General features: G+C 43.1%; 2 protein-coding genes across 2 annotated transcripts; both read right to left on the reverse strand.

Moving 5' to 3' along the window:
• Positions 1 to 6,107: 6,107 nt before the first annotated feature.
• LOC144712675 (uncharacterized) lies at positions 6,108 to 7,201 on the reverse strand. Its single transcript, XM_078586938.1, has one exon. The coding sequence runs from the start codon at positions 6,809 to 6,811 to the stop codon at positions 6,260 to 6,262; it is 552 nt and encodes a 183-aa protein (XP_078443064.1). The 5' UTR covers positions 6,812 to 7,201; the 3' UTR covers positions 6,108 to 6,259.
• A 120-nt stretch (positions 7,202 to 7,321) lies between these two features.
• LOC144712801 (nucleoporin) lies at positions 7,322 to 18,082 on the reverse strand. Its single transcript, XM_078587125.1, has 9 exons — positions 17,843 to 18,082; positions 17,391 to 17,723; positions 10,847 to 17,293; positions 9,736 to 10,327; positions 9,228 to 9,643; positions 9,048 to 9,162; positions 8,011 to 8,092; positions 7,784 to 7,924; positions 7,322 to 7,660 (listed from the first exon to the last, which is right to left on the reverse strand). Exons 1-8 carry the CDS (start codon positions 17,891 to 17,893, stop codon positions 7,825 to 7,827), a joined length of 8,136 nt encoding a protein of 2,711 aa, XP_078443251.1. The 5' UTR covers positions 17,894 to 18,082; the 3' UTR covers positions 7,322 to 7,660; positions 7,784 to 7,824.
• Positions 18,083 to 19,972: the final 1,890 nt, after the last annotated feature.

Below are 19,972 nucleotides of genomic sequence, written 5' to 3' on the forward strand. Positions count from 1 at the left end.
CCTGAGACACCAAAGACGTCTTGTGGACGGACGGTTGTACTTTGACTATGGATGACGAATCTCGAATCATGGGATTCTAAACGCTCTTAGTTCGAGTACATCAATAAGTTCTCGAAGACAATTGAGTGGCCAAGATGGGATCGTCCACCCTCAGTATAAGAGGTGACAACTCAAGGAAGATGATGCGATGAAGTCCTTGGCCAAGGTAATGAAATATCGAAGAAGAGTTCTCTGATGATTTCTGAATGCATCAGTACTAACTCGGATGATTAATTAGGGTTTGACAGTTGACCATACCCTAAGTCATCCAAGGAGCGTCAAGTAGATGAGGGATTATACATACACTGTAACCGATGATGAACAGGTTCCATGACTGAGTCGATACACACTACTTTGTATCTTCTAGGACACGAGGTGTAGCTTGGCACCCCACGTGTCGTAGTCTCGACCTTTTGATTGGGTTAAATCGATCTGACATTAATTAATCTATATGATGATATAGTTAATTAATTCAGAAGGCCAATAAAGGTTATTGGGCCACTGGAGTCATTAGCTAAACTGATACATGGGCTTAGAGGGTCACACGCAAATGGTATTTTGGACGTCAGAAGATATACTTAAGTTTTTGGGGTTTTTATGAAAAATATCCACTTAGTATAAATAGGGGAAGGCCCTGAACGAAATTCACCCAGGCCAGAATTGTTCAGGAGCCTTTTCCCTTCTTCTCCCCTCTCCCCACACCCCCTTTCCAACCCCAATGCGATCGGGATGACGTAACGACGACGACGGAGAAAGAATGGGGCTCATCAATGAGGAGGAGGAGATTTGACGTGCCGAGGATCGCGTGGATACATCTAGAGGCTCCACATTTGAGTAGCTCGACTTGGCTCGCTTCGGGATCCAAGAAATGATGGATGTGATCCGTGTAAAGGTACTTCATTTCATGGTTTTAATTATGTCATTATGATTCCATTACATGTCTTTCGCTGCATGGAATCATCGTCTTCATCCATGTCAAGGCCTCTAGAACCCAACAAAAACGGGACCCCTTTCCCTCTATATTTCACTTGAGGTTTTTCTCAGAAACCATACGAAGTAAAATATATCCACCAATGCCCTTATGACCTTGTGCCTGTGACCCTATAGCCCCATGTATCATTCTAGTTAATAACTTTAGTGGTCCAATAACATTTATTGACCAACCTTATTAATTAACTATATCGATATATAGATTAATTAATTAAGGATCAATCTAACCCAATCGATAGGTTAAGTTTCCAGCCCGTGGGGCGCCAAGCTACATCTGGTGCTCTAGAAGATACCGAGCAGTCTCGAACTCTCTCATAGAACCTTTACCATCATCGGGTACCTTATATGTATAATCCATTATCCGCGCGAGACTCTCGACTAACTTAAGGTATGGTTGATCCTCAAACCCTAATCTTCATTCAATTAGTACTTATGTTTAAGGGGGATCATTGGAGAATGCCTTCTCCAATATCCTCACTACCCTGGCCAGGGATTTTTCTGCGTCGTCTTCTTTGAGTCAATCTCCTCTGATACCGAGGGTGGATGATCCAATCTTGACCACTCAATCATCTCCGTAAGCTTCTTACTACATCCGTTCTATAACTTATTTGAATTCCATGATTAGAGGCTCGTAAGTTATAGTCAAAACATAGTCGTCCACTCACAAGATGTCTTGGTGTCTCAGGTTAGTGGACCACTTATATAACCGTGACTTGAATCAACCTGATTGACGTTTAGGTATAATACCATTCAAGGATTTGTACGGATCAATTAAATGAACTCTTTCTCCAAAGAGCACCCACTATCTGTCCTTAGTGTCCCCACACTAATAGCCATAGGATCAACTATACTTATTGTATAAGTAGGATCAGCTAGTGCTATTATATTCGGATAATTTGATGTCCGTCTCGACTATCCATTGAATAAAAATATTTAGAATACATGTTTAAATATTAGTGATCATTGTATTATGATCTCATCATAATTCACTAGGTCATTGCAAGTATTCATGGACTTCATTATTAACATCACACAAAATAATAATGAACCCTAATATTTTATTCAATGAACTTAAATAAACATGGTAGTGTGATTGGCTTGATGGCCACATAATATTCATCACTTTCTTGTCCTAAAAGAGTGAGGGTTGAAGGAGTGATGTTTAGATCAATATTGAAGAAAAATAAAGCACCACTAGGGCTGTTGGGCATATGATGATGAGTTTAGTATGATCTTCATCTTTTTCCAACTCACATCTTCATCCTTTTTCCTATGTTACCATCACGAATAGCTTAGATTTCCTTTATCACACACACCACTTCCAACTCCACCAATCCTCAGGGTGTATCAGCTTCCATCCCCATCGCATTTGCGGCTATAAAATCATCATCATTCACCCTCGTTAGGCTGCTCGTCGGCGTGTACACACCATCCTCTCAATTGTAATCAACACAATATCTCTTTCATCTGCTACAATCCACTCATGTCCATCTCCATCTATCATCACCCGTCGCTCCCAAAGTGTTGGCTAAGTTAGAATTAATTACTATTTTTCTATTATAAATTTCTATAAAGTTACCAAAGTTATTCGATAAAATTTGAATATATTAGGTTAAATATTATTGATATTTTCTGAACTTCCTAGAAATGTTTCATGTTATTTTTCATTAGTTTGTTTTTTTAATTTAGATTTATTTCCTAAAATAAATATAAAAATACTAAAAAATAGAAATCAGAGATAAAATTCATTTATTCAATACTTGCTCTCTGTGGATTCGATTCTTGCTCACCATGTGATCATAAGGAAGCTTATAAATATTATTGCATAAACTAGAACCCAAAAGTGGCCTTTTTAGTCATAATGTCTGTTCATCAGTGGGTGGGGGTAGCAAGAGGTTGCAGGTGATTGCAAATCAAAGGCTTCAGTCAGGACTCGCCCCCTCTAAGGAAGGATTTGGGCAGATGATCCTTCCTGCCTTCCTTAAGTTTTTTCCATTCATCTGCATGTCATTGATTCTGTTTCCCTGCACGGAAAAATGACAGAAGGGAACTGATGAAGGAGTTGTGACAATGACGAAACTTGGATGAATGATGATTTGTATGAGAGGAATTATTGGGGACGGATGAATGAATGGATGGCCATTCAGTCCGTTCTATCCATCCAGAAGTGTTATGTCTTTCATCCAACAAGCCTAATTATGGAATGTTTGGCCCAAACAAGAAATGGGCTTGCCAAATTTCATCCTGCGTTTGGAATGAAATTTGATAAAAAGCCCACTATTGGGCCTGCCCAGTAGAAATTCTGAGGGAACAGCCCACCTTCAATACATACTTTTGGAGAGATTTTCCCATAGTAAGCAGATGGGAAGAGATTTAGGGTGAGATATAGAAAGAAAGAAGCAGTCTAATCTCATTTAAGTTGGGCCAGATTGCTTTTAGGATTCCTTTATTTAGGCCTTTTTGATTGCCTTCCGTAATCTGGAGAAGTAAATCTTAATGGCGCCTATGAATGTTCGATGAGTCTTAAATAATCATCATTTCTCGTCCTGAAAAAAAAGGAAAAGAAGAATAGAAGTCTTAAATAATCTTAAAAGAGAGTTTGCATTATTTCTTAAGCGAAGAGCGATAATATTTATGGCTACAGAGTCTTCCACTCTCTTTCAGTAGCCGCCCTCAGGGAATGAAGAGAGAGAGAGAGAGAGAGAGAGAGAGAGAGAGAGAGAGAGAGAGAGAGAGAGAGAGAGAGAGAGAGAGAGAGAGAGAGAGAGAGAGAGAGAGAGAGAGAGAGAGACAGAGACAGAGACAGAGACAGAGACAAAGAGACAGGGACAGAGACAGATTGATAGATAGATAGATAGAGGGAGGGAGGGAGACAGAGAGCGAGAGGAGATATAGAGATATAAATAGAGATAGATAGAGAGAGAGAGAAAGAGAGAAAGAGAGAAAGAGAGAGATAGGGAGAGAGACACAGAGAGAGATACATAGACAGATTGATAGATAGAGAGAAAGATAGAGAGAGAAAGAGAGAAAGAGAGAGAGAGGGAGAGAGACAGAGAGAGAGAGATACATAGACAGATTGATTGATTGATAGATAGATAGAGAAAGAGAGAGAGAGAGAGAGAGAGAGAGAGAGAGAGAGAGAGAGAGAGAGGGAGATATATATATATATATATAGACAGATTGATAGATAGATAGATAGATAGAGGGAGACAGACAGAGAGCGGGGGGATATATAGATATCTAGACATATAGATAGATATATAGATAGATAGAGAGAGGGGGGGAGAGAGAGAGAGAGGGGAAGGAGGGAGAGAGGGGGAGGGAGAGAGGGGGAGGGGGAGAGAGAGGGAGAGAGAGGGAGAGGGGGGGGGGGGGGGGGGAGGGGGGGAGAGGGGGGGGGGGAGAGGGGGAGAGAGAGGGAGGGAGGGAGAGAGAGAGAGAGGGAGGGGGAGAGAGAGAGAGGGAGGGAGGGAGAGAGAGAGAGAGAGGGAGGGGAAGAGAGAGAGAGAGTGTGAGAGAGAGCGAGAGAGAGAGGGAGAGAGGGGGAGAGAGAGAGAGAGCGAGAGAGAGAGGGAGGGGAAGAGAGAGAGAGAGGGAGGGAGGGAGTGAGGGAGAGGGAGAGGGAGGGGAAGAGAGAGAGAGAGGGAGGGAGGGAGTGAGGGAGAGGGAGAGGGAGGGGGAGAGAGAGAGAGAGGGAGGGAGGGAGAGAGGGAGAGAGAGAGAGAGAGAGAGAGAGAGAGAGAGAGAGAGAGAGAGAGAGAGAGCATCACGCGCACCAAAAATCTTGCAATCCACACCCATCTATCTTTTTTCTTTCCATCCATCCAACCAAGCAACTATCCATCTATCATTTCTCTTTCCATCTATCTCTCCATCCATCCATCCATGTAACGTAAAAACTATCCATCTATCCTTTCTCATTCCATCTATCTCTCCATCCATCCATCCATGTAACGTAAAAACTATCCATGTATCCTTTCTCATTCGATCTATCTCTCCATCCATCGATGCATGTAACCTAAAAACTATCCATCTATCCTTTCTCTTTCCATCTATCTCTCCATCCATCTATCCATCCATCCATCCATCCATCCGTGTAACCTAACAACTATCCATCTATCTCTCCATTAAAGAGTATCGGGCGCACTCGGCGGAGCTTTCGGAGCAATAACACGTATGGCTCCAGCGCATGGCGCGAGAGAGTTCGGCGATATCATACTTTGAAGAGCATCAATCACCCCAAAATCTCTTGCAAAACACACCCATCTATCCTCTTTCTTTCCATCTATTTCTCTGTCCATCCATCCGTGTAACCTAACAACTATCCATCTATCTCTCCATTAAAGAGTATCGGGCGCACTCGGCGGAGCTTTCAGCAATAACACGTATGGCTCCAGCGCATGGCGCGAGAGAGTTCGGCGATATCATACTTTGAAGAGCATCAATCACCCCAAAATCTCTTGCAAAACACACCCATCTATCCTCTTTCTTTCCATCTATTTCTCTGTCCATCCATCCGTGTAACCTAACAACTATCCATCTATCTCTCCATTAAAGAGTATCGGGCGCACTCGGCGGAGCTTTCGGAGCAATAACACGTATGGCTCCAGCGCATGGCGCGAGAGAGTTCGGCGATATCATACTTTGAAGAGCATCAATCACCCCAAAATCTCTTGCAAAACACACCCATCTATCCTCTTTCTTTCCATCTATTTCTCTGTCCATCCATCCGTGTAACCTAACAACTATCCATCTATCTCTCCATTAAAGAGTATCAGGCGCACTCGGCGGAGCTTTCAGCAATAACACGCATGGCTCCAGCGCATGGCGCGAGAGAGTTCGGCGATATCATACTTTGAAGAGCATCAATCACCCCAAAATCTCTTGCAAAACACACCCATCTATCCTCTTTCTTTCCATCTATTTCTCTGTCCATCCATCCGTGTAACCTAACAACTATCCATCTATCTCTCCATTAAAGAGTATCGGGCGCACTCGGCGGAGCTTTCGGAGCAATAACACGCATGGCTCCAGCGCATGGCGCGAGAGAGTTCGGCGATATCATACTTTGAAGAGCATCAATCACCCCAAAATCTCTTGCAAAACACACCCATCTATCCTTTTTCTATCCATCTATCCTTTCTATATACATCTATCCTTTCTCTATCCATCCATCCATCCGCGTAATCTAGCGACTATCCATCTCTCTCTCCGTCAAGAGGAGGGAGCATCAAGCACCGCACTCGGCGGAGCCTTCGGAGCAATAACGCGCATGGCTCCAGCGCATGGCGCGCGAGAGCTCCGCCTCGCCAGCGGAGATAAGCGCCGCGGGCACGCCGGACAAGCCCGCCAGCGACCGCAGCACGCGCCCCCGGCGCAGCCGCCCGGCCGACAACTGCACCTTCGCCGCGAACCACACCGCCGCCGCCATGCTCACGCGCAGCGGCACCGCCGCCGCGCGCCGCCGCCCCACCGCCACGGCGTAGCCCGCCGCCGCCGCCCCCCCCCGCACGCCCGCCCTCTCGCACCACCCCCCCACCACCACGTCCACCCACGCGCCGCCCACCTCCCGCCCTCTCGCACCGCCCAGCCGCCGCCGCCGGTGGCGCGCCGCCAGGAAGTTCGCGCCGTGGACTGTCGCGTCGCAGGCCCAGCACAAGAACGCCGAGTCCCTCTCGCAGTGGGTCGTCGCTTCTCCTCCGCACAGCTCGCACTCCATTGACAACCCTTTCTTCCTTCCTTTTTTTTCCTTTCTTCTCTCTGTATATATACTTATCTCCATTAATCGCTTGGCCAGAGAAACCGGGACGCTCTGCTGCCTGTTTCTAAGCCAAAACCGGCGGCTACCCCCCTCCACGTGGATCCTCCTCCGCCGTTCGATCCAAGTGGCAAAACTCCTCTCGCTAAGCCTTGACCAATTATCCAAGTGCCGAGGTCAGGATGGATGACTAAGATACTACGTCATTAGTCATCCGTCGTTCGTCCCATGGTTAGGGAAATTGGCAGGCTGGAGACCGAGAGCGGAAGAGAGAGAGATGGAATGACTGAATGGGATTGATGATGGAATGGTGATGATGATAAAATGCGGAACAGAAGAACTGATGACTGAACAGATGAACAGTCTCGATGAATAGTCTAGTTGAGTGGACTGCTTCTCGTCCTGCCCTGTCAGTTATCAGATGAGAACATCTGATATCAGTTGTTACAATACCAATATCTGATACTGTTATCCATCCTGATACTCAGGGGTTGGCTGACCATATTGGTCATTCAGATATCCACCAAATAAATAGAAACATAATTTAAATAATATTTCATTCTACTATGAGACATATATATATGTTTCTGGGGCGGCCAACACCCAAAGGTGCAGTGTAACTTTGTCAACACTATTTAATGCTTACTGCTGCTTGATTAATGCAGTGCTTCTATATCTTCTGTATGGGACAACGGGTTCTTATTCTTTTAACTGATACCAGATATCAATATCTGGATACCGATTTCCAGTATGGATTTCAATATCCAATATTCATATCCATCCAATATCCAGTAACTGAAATCGTCTCGATTCCATTCAAATATTGGATATCGATTGTCAGAGATCCCTGGTTGGACTGCCCTGGTTGAGGCCCTACAAAAATTCAATACGAAGGCAATTATTGACAAAAATAAGAATAAATATGTCAACAGAAGTTGAATTTGGGAGGACACGTGGGAGGCATGGAAATGAAAAAAAAAATGTACAGATCATTACTCTGATGGCACCAGCGGAGGAAAGAGAAGACGGTTTCCAGCTCAAATGGAAGCGGCGACCATGGCGTGGAGAAGAACCCAGTAGAAGATCAATCCCAGCCGTAGAGAGGGCTGCCTCATCAGCAATCGTTCGATCGCAACCCTGAAGACGATGAACCCACATTCGTTAAACGAACAAATCACAATTAATGATACCTTAATTACTCGATAAAATAATTTAATGCTTACCAGAGCCCGTCGATTCTGTCGGTGACTGGTCGGGCAGCTCTTGGCACGATTCTCGACATCGTCAGCGATTTGAATCCATGGGCTTCGATAAAGATAAAGACCAACAACATCAACAACAAAAAAGGATCAGACTTTCTCCCTCTAGATCTCTGCCGTTGATTCTCCAGGATCATGGTGACAAGAGACGATGGCGATTACGATGAAGAAATCGCCATCGTAATTCATGTATGGGTCCGCAAATGAATGCAAGCGCTTCCACAAAGATAGAGACCAAGAATAACAAAAGAGGATCAGACTCTCTCTCTATATCTCCGCCGTCGATTATCCAGGATCATGGTGACAAGAGACGATGTAGATTACAATGATGAAATCATCATCGTAATTCATGTATGGGTCGATGACGCTAATTGATCCGTGCACTTCAACAGAGAGAGAGACCATCAACAACAATAAAGGATCAGACTTTCTCTCTCTATATCTCCGTCCGCAAGATCATGAGAACAAGAGACGATGACGATGAAGACGACAAAATCGTCATCGTAACACATGCTAATGAATCCATGCGCTTCCACAAAGAGAGAGACCAACAACAACAACAAGAATAAAGGATGAGACTCTCTCTCTCTCTCTAGATCCCTGCCGGCGATTCTTGAGGACGACGATAAAATCATCATCGTAACTCGTGCATGGGTCTTGAATCATGCACTTCACCAAAGAGAGAGACCACCAACAACATTAGTGGATCAAATTTCCTCTCTCTAGATCTCCGCCGTCGATTATCCAGGATCATGGGAGACAAGACGATGATAATGAAATCATCATCGTAACTCGTGCATGGGTCGATGAAGCAAGAGAGAGACCAACAACTACAACAACAACAACAACAACAACAACAATAAAGGATCGGAATTCTCTCTCTAGATCTCCGTCGTTGATTCTCCAGGATAACAGGGGCAACAAACGACGACGATTACGAGGATAATATCGTCATCGCAATGCATGCATGGGTGGATGATGAAGCTGGTATTAAAACTCACCTTTGTCGTCGTCGTCGTCGTCGCCAAGAGAGAGCTCGTCCGGGCCGACGTCGATGGCGACGGAAACCTGCTCGCTGTTGGCTCGCCGGCTAGCAGAGGCGCCCCGCTTGCTCATCTGCGTCAAAACCCAGATCAGAGATCGCATCAGCCGGCGATCGGATGGCTGAGAAAGAGCCAAACCTCGGAGGAATCCGCCACGGCGAGCTGGGCTTCTAGAACTTGCACTCTGCGAGACAGCTCGCCGGCCTTCCCTCTTTCCAACTCCAGCAGAGAATCCTTCTTCTTAAGCTCGTCGTCTACCTCGGACTGGAGTTTCTTACTCTGTTCCTGCTTGGCTAGGGCTTCGCTGGCGATTCTGGCCAGCTCCTGGCGAAGGAACGAGATCTCCGCGTCTCGCTCCTGCGTTTGAGATTGAAGAGCTTCGATCTCGAAGAGAAGGTTCTCGGAGAGCTGACGCAACTCCTCGAATCGAGTCAGAGTCTTGGCGAGCTTCGCCATGGCGGAGGATCGAGAAGCTTCCGCGGAGTCCGCCCGACTCTGCAACGCCTCCATCTGGCTTTCCTCTTCGTCTAGGGCTTGCATCAAACTCTCGATTTCTGAAAACATCAGTTTTTTCAGGAATTAATCAGAGGAGGTTTTTTTTTCCATTTTTTTTTTTTGGGGTTTGTTTTTGTTGATGCTTATTTACCTTGATCTTTGGCCGCGAGAGAGTCCGTCAAAGACTTGATCTTCAGCTCGTGTTCTTCGATCTGGGACTTCAAATCGAGAACCAGTTTCTTCGCGGAATCGAGCTCTGCGCAGACATTAATACGCTGCGCATCTTTTTCCGCCATGGCTGCGTTCAACGACTCTCTCTGCTGTTCTTGAGCAGCCGATTGAACGTCGCCGAAGCTCTCGACGGCGTTCCATAAGGAATCCGCGACCTCTCTGGCAATTTCTTCGTTCAACAAGTTTTCTTTGATCTCGGGTGCTTCTCGATGAGCAGGTTTTCCAGCCAATCTGTTTTCCAGTTGTAGAGTTGATCTTCTGCATGCTTCGACCAACAAGGAAATAATCCTGCGCAAAGAATTGAGTTGCTTTTCCTTGTCTCCGATCGTTGTTTCGCAGTCTGCGGTTGTCTTCCTCAGGAAATCATTTATATAATTTTTGTATTGGTCGATCGCAGATGAGCGCTTGCTTAGATTCTCTTTCTCACAAGCAAAATCGTCGGTGCATCTTCTGAGATAATCCGTGATTTGAGCGGTATCGTCAAGGAATCCAACGTCGGCGGAGGGCTCATCCTGAGGCCAAAGACGATAGAATTTTCCAATAAAAAAGAAATATATGTTTTTATAATTACAAAATATAACTCATAGTTTTCACTAGTTGAAACCAAGCATTCTTGTTAATGCATCAAAATGGGTCTGAAAGATTTGAGAGTAACAGTCTTGACTCTTGTCAAGATTCGTCATCCACCGTCACTTCTGCTTCTTGGGCAGATGACGATGACGAAGACGATGACGACTCGTCATCGTATTTGTTTTCACTGAGATGACTACTCGCGATCATCTTACTTTGGCAAATTGTTGACTGATGATGATTAAGACTTTGTCCTCCCTCTCGTCACTTTCTCTATTTTTACTCTTTCAGATGACAATAGGCATTGACGACTAGACATCGTCCTCGTCTGCCGCTAGCATGGCGACGATCACAATGATTTCGTCGCCATTCCTCGTAGATGATAAACCCATCATCATCCACAAACCCAAAGTCAAGGGTAAAAGAGAGAAAGTAAAGGAAAAATAAAAGGGAGGAATTACCTTGTTTGTTACACAAATGGATGGAAGATTGACTGGCATTATAAGACTCAAATCGTCCGGATTAGCGCAACCAACAACCTTCATCAAGGAGCATAAATTGGACTGCATGGTACATAAGAGATCCGCGTCTTTAGAAGCGACATGAGATAGAGCATCCGTCAGACCCGATAAGCCTTTCCTTATATCTGAAAAGCCCTTCTTCAGCTCCATGATTGAACACATTAGAACTTTCTTCTCTTCTTCATGTTTCATCGAACATTGAGTGAGAGCGTCTTCGGACTTCATCAACTTCTCCTGCATGGCATCGCATCTCTCCTGCACCTCATTCAACTCTGCGAATAGCAACTCGGCTGCCCGTCTCGACTTCACCGCCTCGTCTGCAGACGTTTTGACTGTTGCTTTCAAGTCATGAAACTGTTTTCTAACATGTTCCATTTTCTGAACTGGGTCAACTACGCTTACATCAGTGATCAGTGAATTTAAATGATCCATAAGCTGCTTGTTTTCTGTTCGAAGGGATTCAATTTGTTGGGTTAGCGCATTCTTCCCGAGTTCAAAATTTTTACTTGTTTCCTCCAGCGTTTGTTTCAGAGCGTCTCTTTGCTGAACGAGGGCTTTTCCTTTCCTGACGGCGACGGTCAACTTCTCTCTTGTGGATGCTGACTTTTGTTCCTCCTGATGAAGCTGATCCTTTAACAGGTCTCTCTGTCCAGCCATCAGCTCAATTTCGGATTGAAGTGTTTGGTATTTGTCAACAGCTCTTTCTTTTTCCTCCTGTAATTCATCTCTTTGTCTAAGCAATGATTCATACTTCTCAATGATTGCATCCCTCTCCTCTTTAATGACCTCCAAGTTACGATTCATCTCATCTAGAGCAAGCTTCAAGCTCTGCTCCTCTTTCTGTGATATTTCAAGACTTTGCTCATCAGAAACCTTCTTCTCATCATATTCTTTAGATTTCTCCAGTAATTTCTCCTGTAAATCATATATTTCCCTTTGCAAATTATCTTTCTCCAGTTCCCACTGAACAGCTCTTTCTGAGATCCCTGACATTTCAGCCCGCAGTTCAGCCAGGTTTGTTTGAAGAGCTTCATTTTCATTCTGAAACTTGACAAGATCCGCAACATCATGGCTGTTTCTCTCTCTATGAGACTGCTCAAGTTCTAGGAGTTTTCCCCCAAGCCATTCAACCCTGACTTCTGGTTCTACAGATAGAAGCTGCTGGGGCACATCAATCTCATTTATTGCTTTCTCCAGCCTTTGCACATGGTTGCTTCTCTCTCTAAGAGACTGTTCAAGAATATTGTTTTCCTCGGCCAAAACACCCTTCTCTTGCTCAATTTCCTGGAGCTTTCTCCCAAGCCATTCAACCTTGACTTCTGGTTCTACAGATCTTAGCGGCTGGGGCATGTCGATTTCATCAATTGATTTTTCCAAACCCCGTAAATAGTTATTTCTCTCTTTAAGAGACTGCTCAAGCATATCATTTTGCTCAGTCAAAACACCCTTCTCTATCTCAACTTCTAGGAGCTTTCTCCCGAGCCATTCAAGCCTGACTTCTGGTTCTGCAGATCTAAGCTGCTGGGGCATGTCAATCTCATCAATTGCCTTTTCCAACCTCTGCATATGCTCGTTTCTCTCTTTAAGAGACTGCTCAAGCATATCATTTTGCTCAGCCAAAACACCCTTCTCTATCTCAACTTCTAGGAGCTTTCTCCCGAGCCATTCAAGCCTGACTTCTGGTTCTGCAGATCTAAGCTGCTGGGGCATGTCAATCTCATCAATTGCCTTTTCCAACCTCTGCATATGCTCGTTTCTCTCTTTAAGAGACTGCTCAAGCATATCATTTTGCTCAGCCAAAACACCCTTCTCTATCTCAACTTCTAGGAGCTTTCTCCTGAGCCATTCAAGCCTGACTTCTGGTTCTGCAGATCTAAGCTGCTGGGGTATGTCAATCTCATTTATTGCTTTCTCCAGACTCTGCATGTGGTTGTTTCTCTCTCTAAGAGACTGCTCAAGCATATCGTTTTCCTCGGCCAAAACTCCCCTCTCTCGCTCAACTTCCTGGAGCTTTCTCCCAAGCCATTCAAGCCTGACTTCTGGTTCGTCAGTTCTAAGCTGCTGGGGCATTTCAATCTCATCTATTACCTTCTCCAACCTCTGCACATGGTTGTTTCTCTCTCTAAGAGACTGCTCAAGCATTTCATTCTGCTCAGCCAATTTGTATAATTTATTCTCAAGGTCCCCATATCTTATATTTTTTGAGGGAGAATCTCTTGAGTCAAACTTATTTTCCCAATCAGTTGGAAGAGACGTACCTTGAGAAGCAGACTTCGCCAACCACTCAACTTTTTCCACGATATCGTTTGTGTGAAACTCCTCTGGGAGGTCCAGGTCTTCAACAATTTCTTCAATTTTCTGAAGAATGGAATCTTTTTGGAGGAAAAAATCTCTAAATTGAGTTGCTGAGTTTCGTATGTACGAGAGCTCTGACTCCAAAGCTTCAATTCGGTCTACTTCTGAAGATTTGAGTTTTTCCTCCAAACCGCTAATCTTCGCTTCCTTTACCTGGAGCTCTTGCTTGCATACTTCAAGTTCAGAGGACCGTGCCGTCAATGAATGCTTGAGATTATCACGTTGCACAACTAATCCTTTGCCTTTCGAGACAGCAATGCCGAGTTTCTCCCTGACAGAGGCAAGCCTCTGGTCTGACTGCTGAAGATCAGAACGAGTGAGCTCAAGGGCATCTTTGGTATTCTTTAAATTATGCTTGAGACCCATAATTTCATTTTCCTGGAGAGAAAAATTTGACGTCAGTGAGTTTAATTTTTCTTCCATCTCTAATAATTCAGAAATCCTTGGGGCAATATCCTCCCGTACAACTAAGTGCAATGACTTCAGCTCAAGGGGGTCTTGGACCTGTCTTCCCAGCAGAGATCTGAGATCATCAAGTGAACGCTTACTTTCCTCTAAAGTCCCACACAAATTACTGCATCGGCCCTTCAGTTCTTCCACTGCCTCATCTCGCTGTGAAATTTCAGACTCAAGTCTGAGTTTTTCAGAAAAAAGATGCAGATTTTCCTTGAAAAGCTCATTCAAGTGCCTCGAAAGGGTTTCAAAATCCTCAATGTCAGCTGCATTTTCACAGTAGCCAAGATCAGGTACCACCCTAGTGTCAAGAGAGGTTGCCATGTATTCATACAACTCAGCATTGATTCTTTGCATCATCCTGCCAGCTGTTAAATTTTTTTCATAAAGTTCCTCATAAGAAGTTTTGCTTTGATCCAAATCCAACCTCATGGCTTCAAGCTTATCAGCCGACTCTAACAATATTTTGGTGGCCACATCTACGGAATCTGCAAGATGAGAGAAGACATCTAAATTCGCAGGCAAGCACAATCCTGTACACGCATCAAGCTTCTGAAATGACAACGAAATCACATCCTTCATCACTATCACTTCTTTCTGCAAAGTATCGATCCGATCAGAGAACCTTCCTGATGCTTCTTCTACATTTTTGGCTGTATTATCCCACTGGGTCTGTAGACCAGCGATTATTCCTTTGAACTCTTCCAATTTCAAAATGAGGGCGTCAATTGTTTCAGCCTGTTCTTCATTATTAATCTCTTCAATCTTCACGTTACTATGATTTTCCTGTTGCTTCTCCATACGCTTAAAGATTGATCTCAGATTGTTTATTTCTTCTTTCAACCCATTCAACGAATCGCACCCAGTCAAGGTCTGAGATTCAATTGGCATGAGCTCTGCCGACAGGCTGCTGGATGCATGTGTTTTCGATTCAAAAGCTTGAATCAATCTAGAGACTCCAGAATTAACCACTCTATCCCCCGCTTTAGATTGCTCAAAAATACCCACAATTGCCTGTTCAAGCTTAAGGAATACTTCCTCTGCCTCAACCAAAGAATCGAACTTTTTGACTAGAGTGGGAAGCGGATTATCAAGGTGTTCATCTGACGAACAGTCTGTACTATTATAACCTACTCCAATGCTATCAGATTCCCTAGTTGTAACAGCAGGATAATCTCTTCTCTGTATTCTTGAATCATGATCGTGAGAACAAGACTCCCAGGGGATCTCAGAGAGTTCTTTCAGTTTTAATTCATGTATATGCAGACAATTAAGGAGACATATATTTCTTTCAGTGAGTTCCTCAACGGTTTCAACTGCTTCTTTAAACTCTAACTCAAGTTTGGCGATATTCTGGAATGCAGATGATAACTGATCCTTGTGATGAGATAATTCTGCGTTTATACTCAGATTTTCCTCTGCAAGCGCTTCTTTCTCTGCATTGAGTTTACAGATGTCTTCAGAGTCTGCAACAACACGCGACATCAAGTTTGAATTTTCAGCCTCAAGTGACAGTATAAGAAGCCTGCACTGAGCCAACTCAGATGAAATGACGACTGATTCGCTTTCTGATTTTTTCATTTCACTGCTCAACAAATTCATGCGACAATTGAGTTCATCAACTTGCTTCAGAAAAGAATCTTTTTCAGCTAAAAGCCTGTGGGATTCCTCTTTTTCCGTGTGGCTTTGTTGTGAAAGCGTTGCATGTTCAGCTTGCAGTGCCCCCAATACATTTCTACACTCAGCCAGCTCTGATGCAAGATTGACAGAGTTTTTCTTTGATAGCTTTAGTTCATTCTGCATTTCTACCAACTCATTAGAAATCTTGGCTGACTCGCTTTCTGATTCTTCCATTTTATTCGTTAACAGATAAATTCGACCATCGAGCTCCCTAATTTGCTCCAGAGAAGATTCATAATCAGACTTCAGATTGTGGAACTCCTCTTTTTCTGTGTGGCTTTGTTGCAAAAGCATTGCATGTTCAGCTTGCAGTGCTTCCCATGCATTTCTACACTCAGCCAGCTCTGAGGCAAGACTGACAGAGTTTCTCTTTGACAGCTCTAGTTCATTCTGCATTTCTACCAACTCATTAGAAATCTTGGCTGCTTCGCCTTTTGATTCTTCCATTTCACTCGTCAACAGATAAATCTGACCACTGAGCTCCTTAATTTGCTCCAGAGAAGACTCATGATCAGCTTTAACCTTGTGGGACTCCTCTTTTTCTGCGTGGCTTTGTTGCAAAAGCCTTGAATGTTCAGCTTGCAGTGACCCCCATGCATTTCTACACTCAACAAGCTCTGCAGCAAGATTGGCAGAGTTGCTCTGCATTTCTACCAACTCATTAGAAATCTTGGCTGATTCGCCTTTTGATTCTTCCATTTCACTAGTCAACAGATAAATCTGACCACTGAGCTCCTTAATTTGCTCCAGGGAGGACTCATAATCAGCTTTAAGATTGTGGAACTCCTTTTTTTCTGTGTGGCTTTGTTGCAAAAGTCTTGCATGTTCAGCTTCCAGTGCACCCAGTGCATTTCTAGACTCAGCCAGCTCTGATGCAAGATTGACAGAGTTTCTCTTTGATAGCTCTAGTTCATTCTGAATTCCTTCTACCTTGAAGCCAAGTAATTCAACTTCACCTCTAGCAGAGAGATACTGCGCCTCAAGGTCATTATTGAAGGAATGTGTGACCTGTTTATCAGTTTTCAACTGGCCGAGATTTTCACTCTGCTTGGCCGGATCCTGGGGCTGTAAAATTTCAATACCAGAACTAAGTTCTCGTTTATCGACCAGCTCAGAAATCTGCGACTGGAGAAACTCCATAGTGACACTGCTCAAATAAAGATGAGATTTCAGAATCTCAATCAGATGTACATCATCAGTCATCTGGGAAAGGCAGGACAAGTTATTCTGAGGTGTTTCTCCTTTTTTGATTGATTCTGCTTTCTTCTGGAGGGCTTGGCGTTCCTCAAGGTAATTTCTAGCAATAACATCTTCAAAGGTGCACGACAAACCATGGGTGATTTCTTTTTCGAAGCCCTTGTCATTGAATTTCACCACTGTATTCTCTTCTGATGAATCTACAGCAGCCTTTTCACTCCGGGAGACATCTTGATCTGGAGAATTGGTGTTAGGGCATGAATCAGTAACCATGTCAGTCTTGTCACTGGAAGCCTGAACAATCTCAAGCATTAGAGTTTCATCTCCAGAATGAACTGACACTTCAGCATAAGAACTACTCTCAAATCTGTCTACAGGGAATTGTGGATCATCCTTCAAAATCTCTATCCCTACGGTCTGACCATCTTCTTTTTCTAAAGCTGTACCTCGGCTACAAATGATGTCTTCATTTAACTTTTCTGTAGCCTCAACAAGTAGAAGTGGGAATTTATCCGATTCAACAGTCTCTACTACTCCAGAACTTGTGGCCACCAGATCATCAGATTTTACTCTATCCCTAGATTCAACTGTCAAATCATCGTCTTGCACATCTCTCTCTTGTTTTAGAAACTCAACATCACTAACCCCAGGAAGATTTTCGATGCTCCCATGGTAGAGGTCCGCTCCTGAAGAGACAGGATCCTGCATTGTCCCTAAGCATCATCAAATGAGAATTAAATTATCTATTAAATCCAATAGCCCTTCCTAATCTTCTAGGGAGGAAAGTTTGTCTTCCTACCTGTTTAGACGATGATGGGTCTTGAGGATCTACAGACTCCTCGAGATCATCTTGTTCAGGAGCCCCAGTTGAAGATGTTCCCTCGGATACACGTTCCTGCATGATGATCTTTCCAGAATCACCCTCAAGATTGATATGCAGATCAGCGGCTGCTGAAACAATTTGAGAATCGGCCGGAGATTCCAATGGATCTGCGACCACCGAAGGGACTTGAGGAATAATATCAGGGTTTTCTGCGTCTTCATGGTTTCCAGATTCCTTAGAAGACTTCACGCCGTCTCTAGCCTTACTGCTGGAAGATTTATGATCTTTCTTTTGCCTATATTGCTGCAGCTGAATAGAAATGAGGATACAAGAATGAGAAAAATAGCCTGAAATAACCGTAAAGAGCGAGAAACTAATGCTTGGAGCAAGGAAAAAGCAAGAGGAAAGGAAATCGGGGCAAGAAAAACCTTCTTCCGTCCGGCGGCTAATAGATCCGTCCTGTTCTTGTTTCTTTCCATTGATCCAAGTCATGAGAGAACAAATTTCCTACCGAATTTGACAAAAAAAGCATACGAAAAAAAATTCGCTGCGTCTAGAGAATTGATTTCTAGGCAAATTGAAGACACTGCTCCGATCCGCGGGAATTCTTCTTCCCCCCCTTCTCCTTCATGCGAGAGTTCTACAGAGAGAGAGAGATTGAAATAGAAAGAAAATAAAAGAAAAGCTGTAGACTATGCGCTAAAAGTTCGTTCATACGTCGTCCACAACGAAATCGGACGGGACGGTTTAGAAAGAGACGTGGACATGGTCGTCAACCGATGATGAAATCATGACGACGCCAAGGCGTCTCTAGTCTTCGCCCATCCCAACCCCGATGTTGGATGATGATATTCGGATGGATGATGATATCAGGACGGATGAAGATATTGGGACAAATGATGATACCAATATCCTGATGACGGATGACTATGTCGGATGATGATGTTCGGATGGATGATGATATCACGACGGATGACGATATTGGGACAGATGATGATATCGATATCCTGATGACGGATGATGATGCCGGATCTTGGTTGCTACAATACCAGTATCCGATACCATTATCCTTATCCAATATTGGCATCCTTCCTCGTCTCAAAAGGTGGATGAAAATATTGGTAATCAATATTGGATATTGGTTTTTTTGTTATCCAATATATGAATTCAAAATATATTTTAAATAATTTTGTTACGTAACTAATCTATTGCTAGTCATATATGTTGTTTCATTTAGTATTTTATAACTTTCTTTCACTTAGTCTGGACCAGTAAAAAATGGGCCAGATTGCTCTCACTGCTGAGAGCATTATTAGTCCATCTAAATATCAGGTTTGGCATTTGGTATAGTGCATGAATTTTTTTAACAATTTATTGACCACATGTACTTATACTACCATAAACCTTATATTTTTTTCTATATGGGACACTATTCCTATATTTTTAAACCAATATCAGCATATCAGATATTGTTGTCCAGATACTCTACAAATATCAGATTTCAATAATGGATATTGGATTAAATCCGGTACCGACATCCACCACGTCCAAAGCCCTGTAATATCCATTCAAATATCTGATGTCGGATGGACATTCAATAACCATCAAATATCCAATATCAGAAACCGCTCCAATTTCTATCGGATATCAAATGTTGGTTGTCTGATATCAGATATCGGACGAACAATTTCTAGCATAAACTTGCTGACAACAAAGAAATGACAAAACAATTTCAGGATTCTCTAGTTGGCAAATTCACAATTGGCAAGCCAGAAGTAAGATTTATCCCTGATGAATTGGGTAAATTAAAATTTTTCTAGGAGTCATTCATGATCATGGCCTTCCCAAGGGCATGTTCTCCTGAGGTTATGATCAATGTTCAGAGTTCAAGAAAGCCAATAGCCCGAATATGTGAAAAATGGGCAGTTAAACAATGGAACATTCATGTAGACGCCTCGATCTTCTTTGGAAAAAAGAATCCACCTTCATTCCACTATGGGTTGGATTTCCAAGACTAAGACCACACTTTTACATTCATAATCCTTCTAAATCCATTGTCTCCATGTAGGGTACATTCATAGCAGCGGATGAGGGGGTTAATTATTTTTTGAGGTCAGGACATTATAGAACATGCATAGAAATATGTATCATACAAGTCCATAATTTATCCTAACTAAAGATGCATCATCTGAAATCATCAAACAAGGAATGATTGGTGATCGAGTAGGTCATGCGGTACAAAAATTTTCACCAGTTGTGAGAATTTTTTATCACACCAGCCCCCTTGTGCAATGTTTGATGCAAATTTGTGTGGGATTTTACACCGCAAATTGCACAAATTCATACATATGGTTAAAAAATTTTACATCCTAATATTTTACATTCTAAGTATAAAAATATTTAAATGATACAAAAGTATATAATATTTTATCATCATTAGATATCTAGTTGACATTCTTTTTGAATAAATTATTTAAAGGTATGAAATTAACATTAATTATTTACATCCATCACTATGTAGATAATAAATAATATTTTATGCAAGATTAACAATATTA

This window comes from Wolffia australiana, chromosome 15 (genome assembly GCF_029677425.1).
Source record: "Wolffia australiana isolate 7733 chromosome 15, ASM2967742v1".
NCBI classification, from domain to species: Eukaryota; Viridiplantae; Streptophyta; class Magnoliopsida; order Alismatales; family Araceae; genus Wolffia; species Wolffia australiana.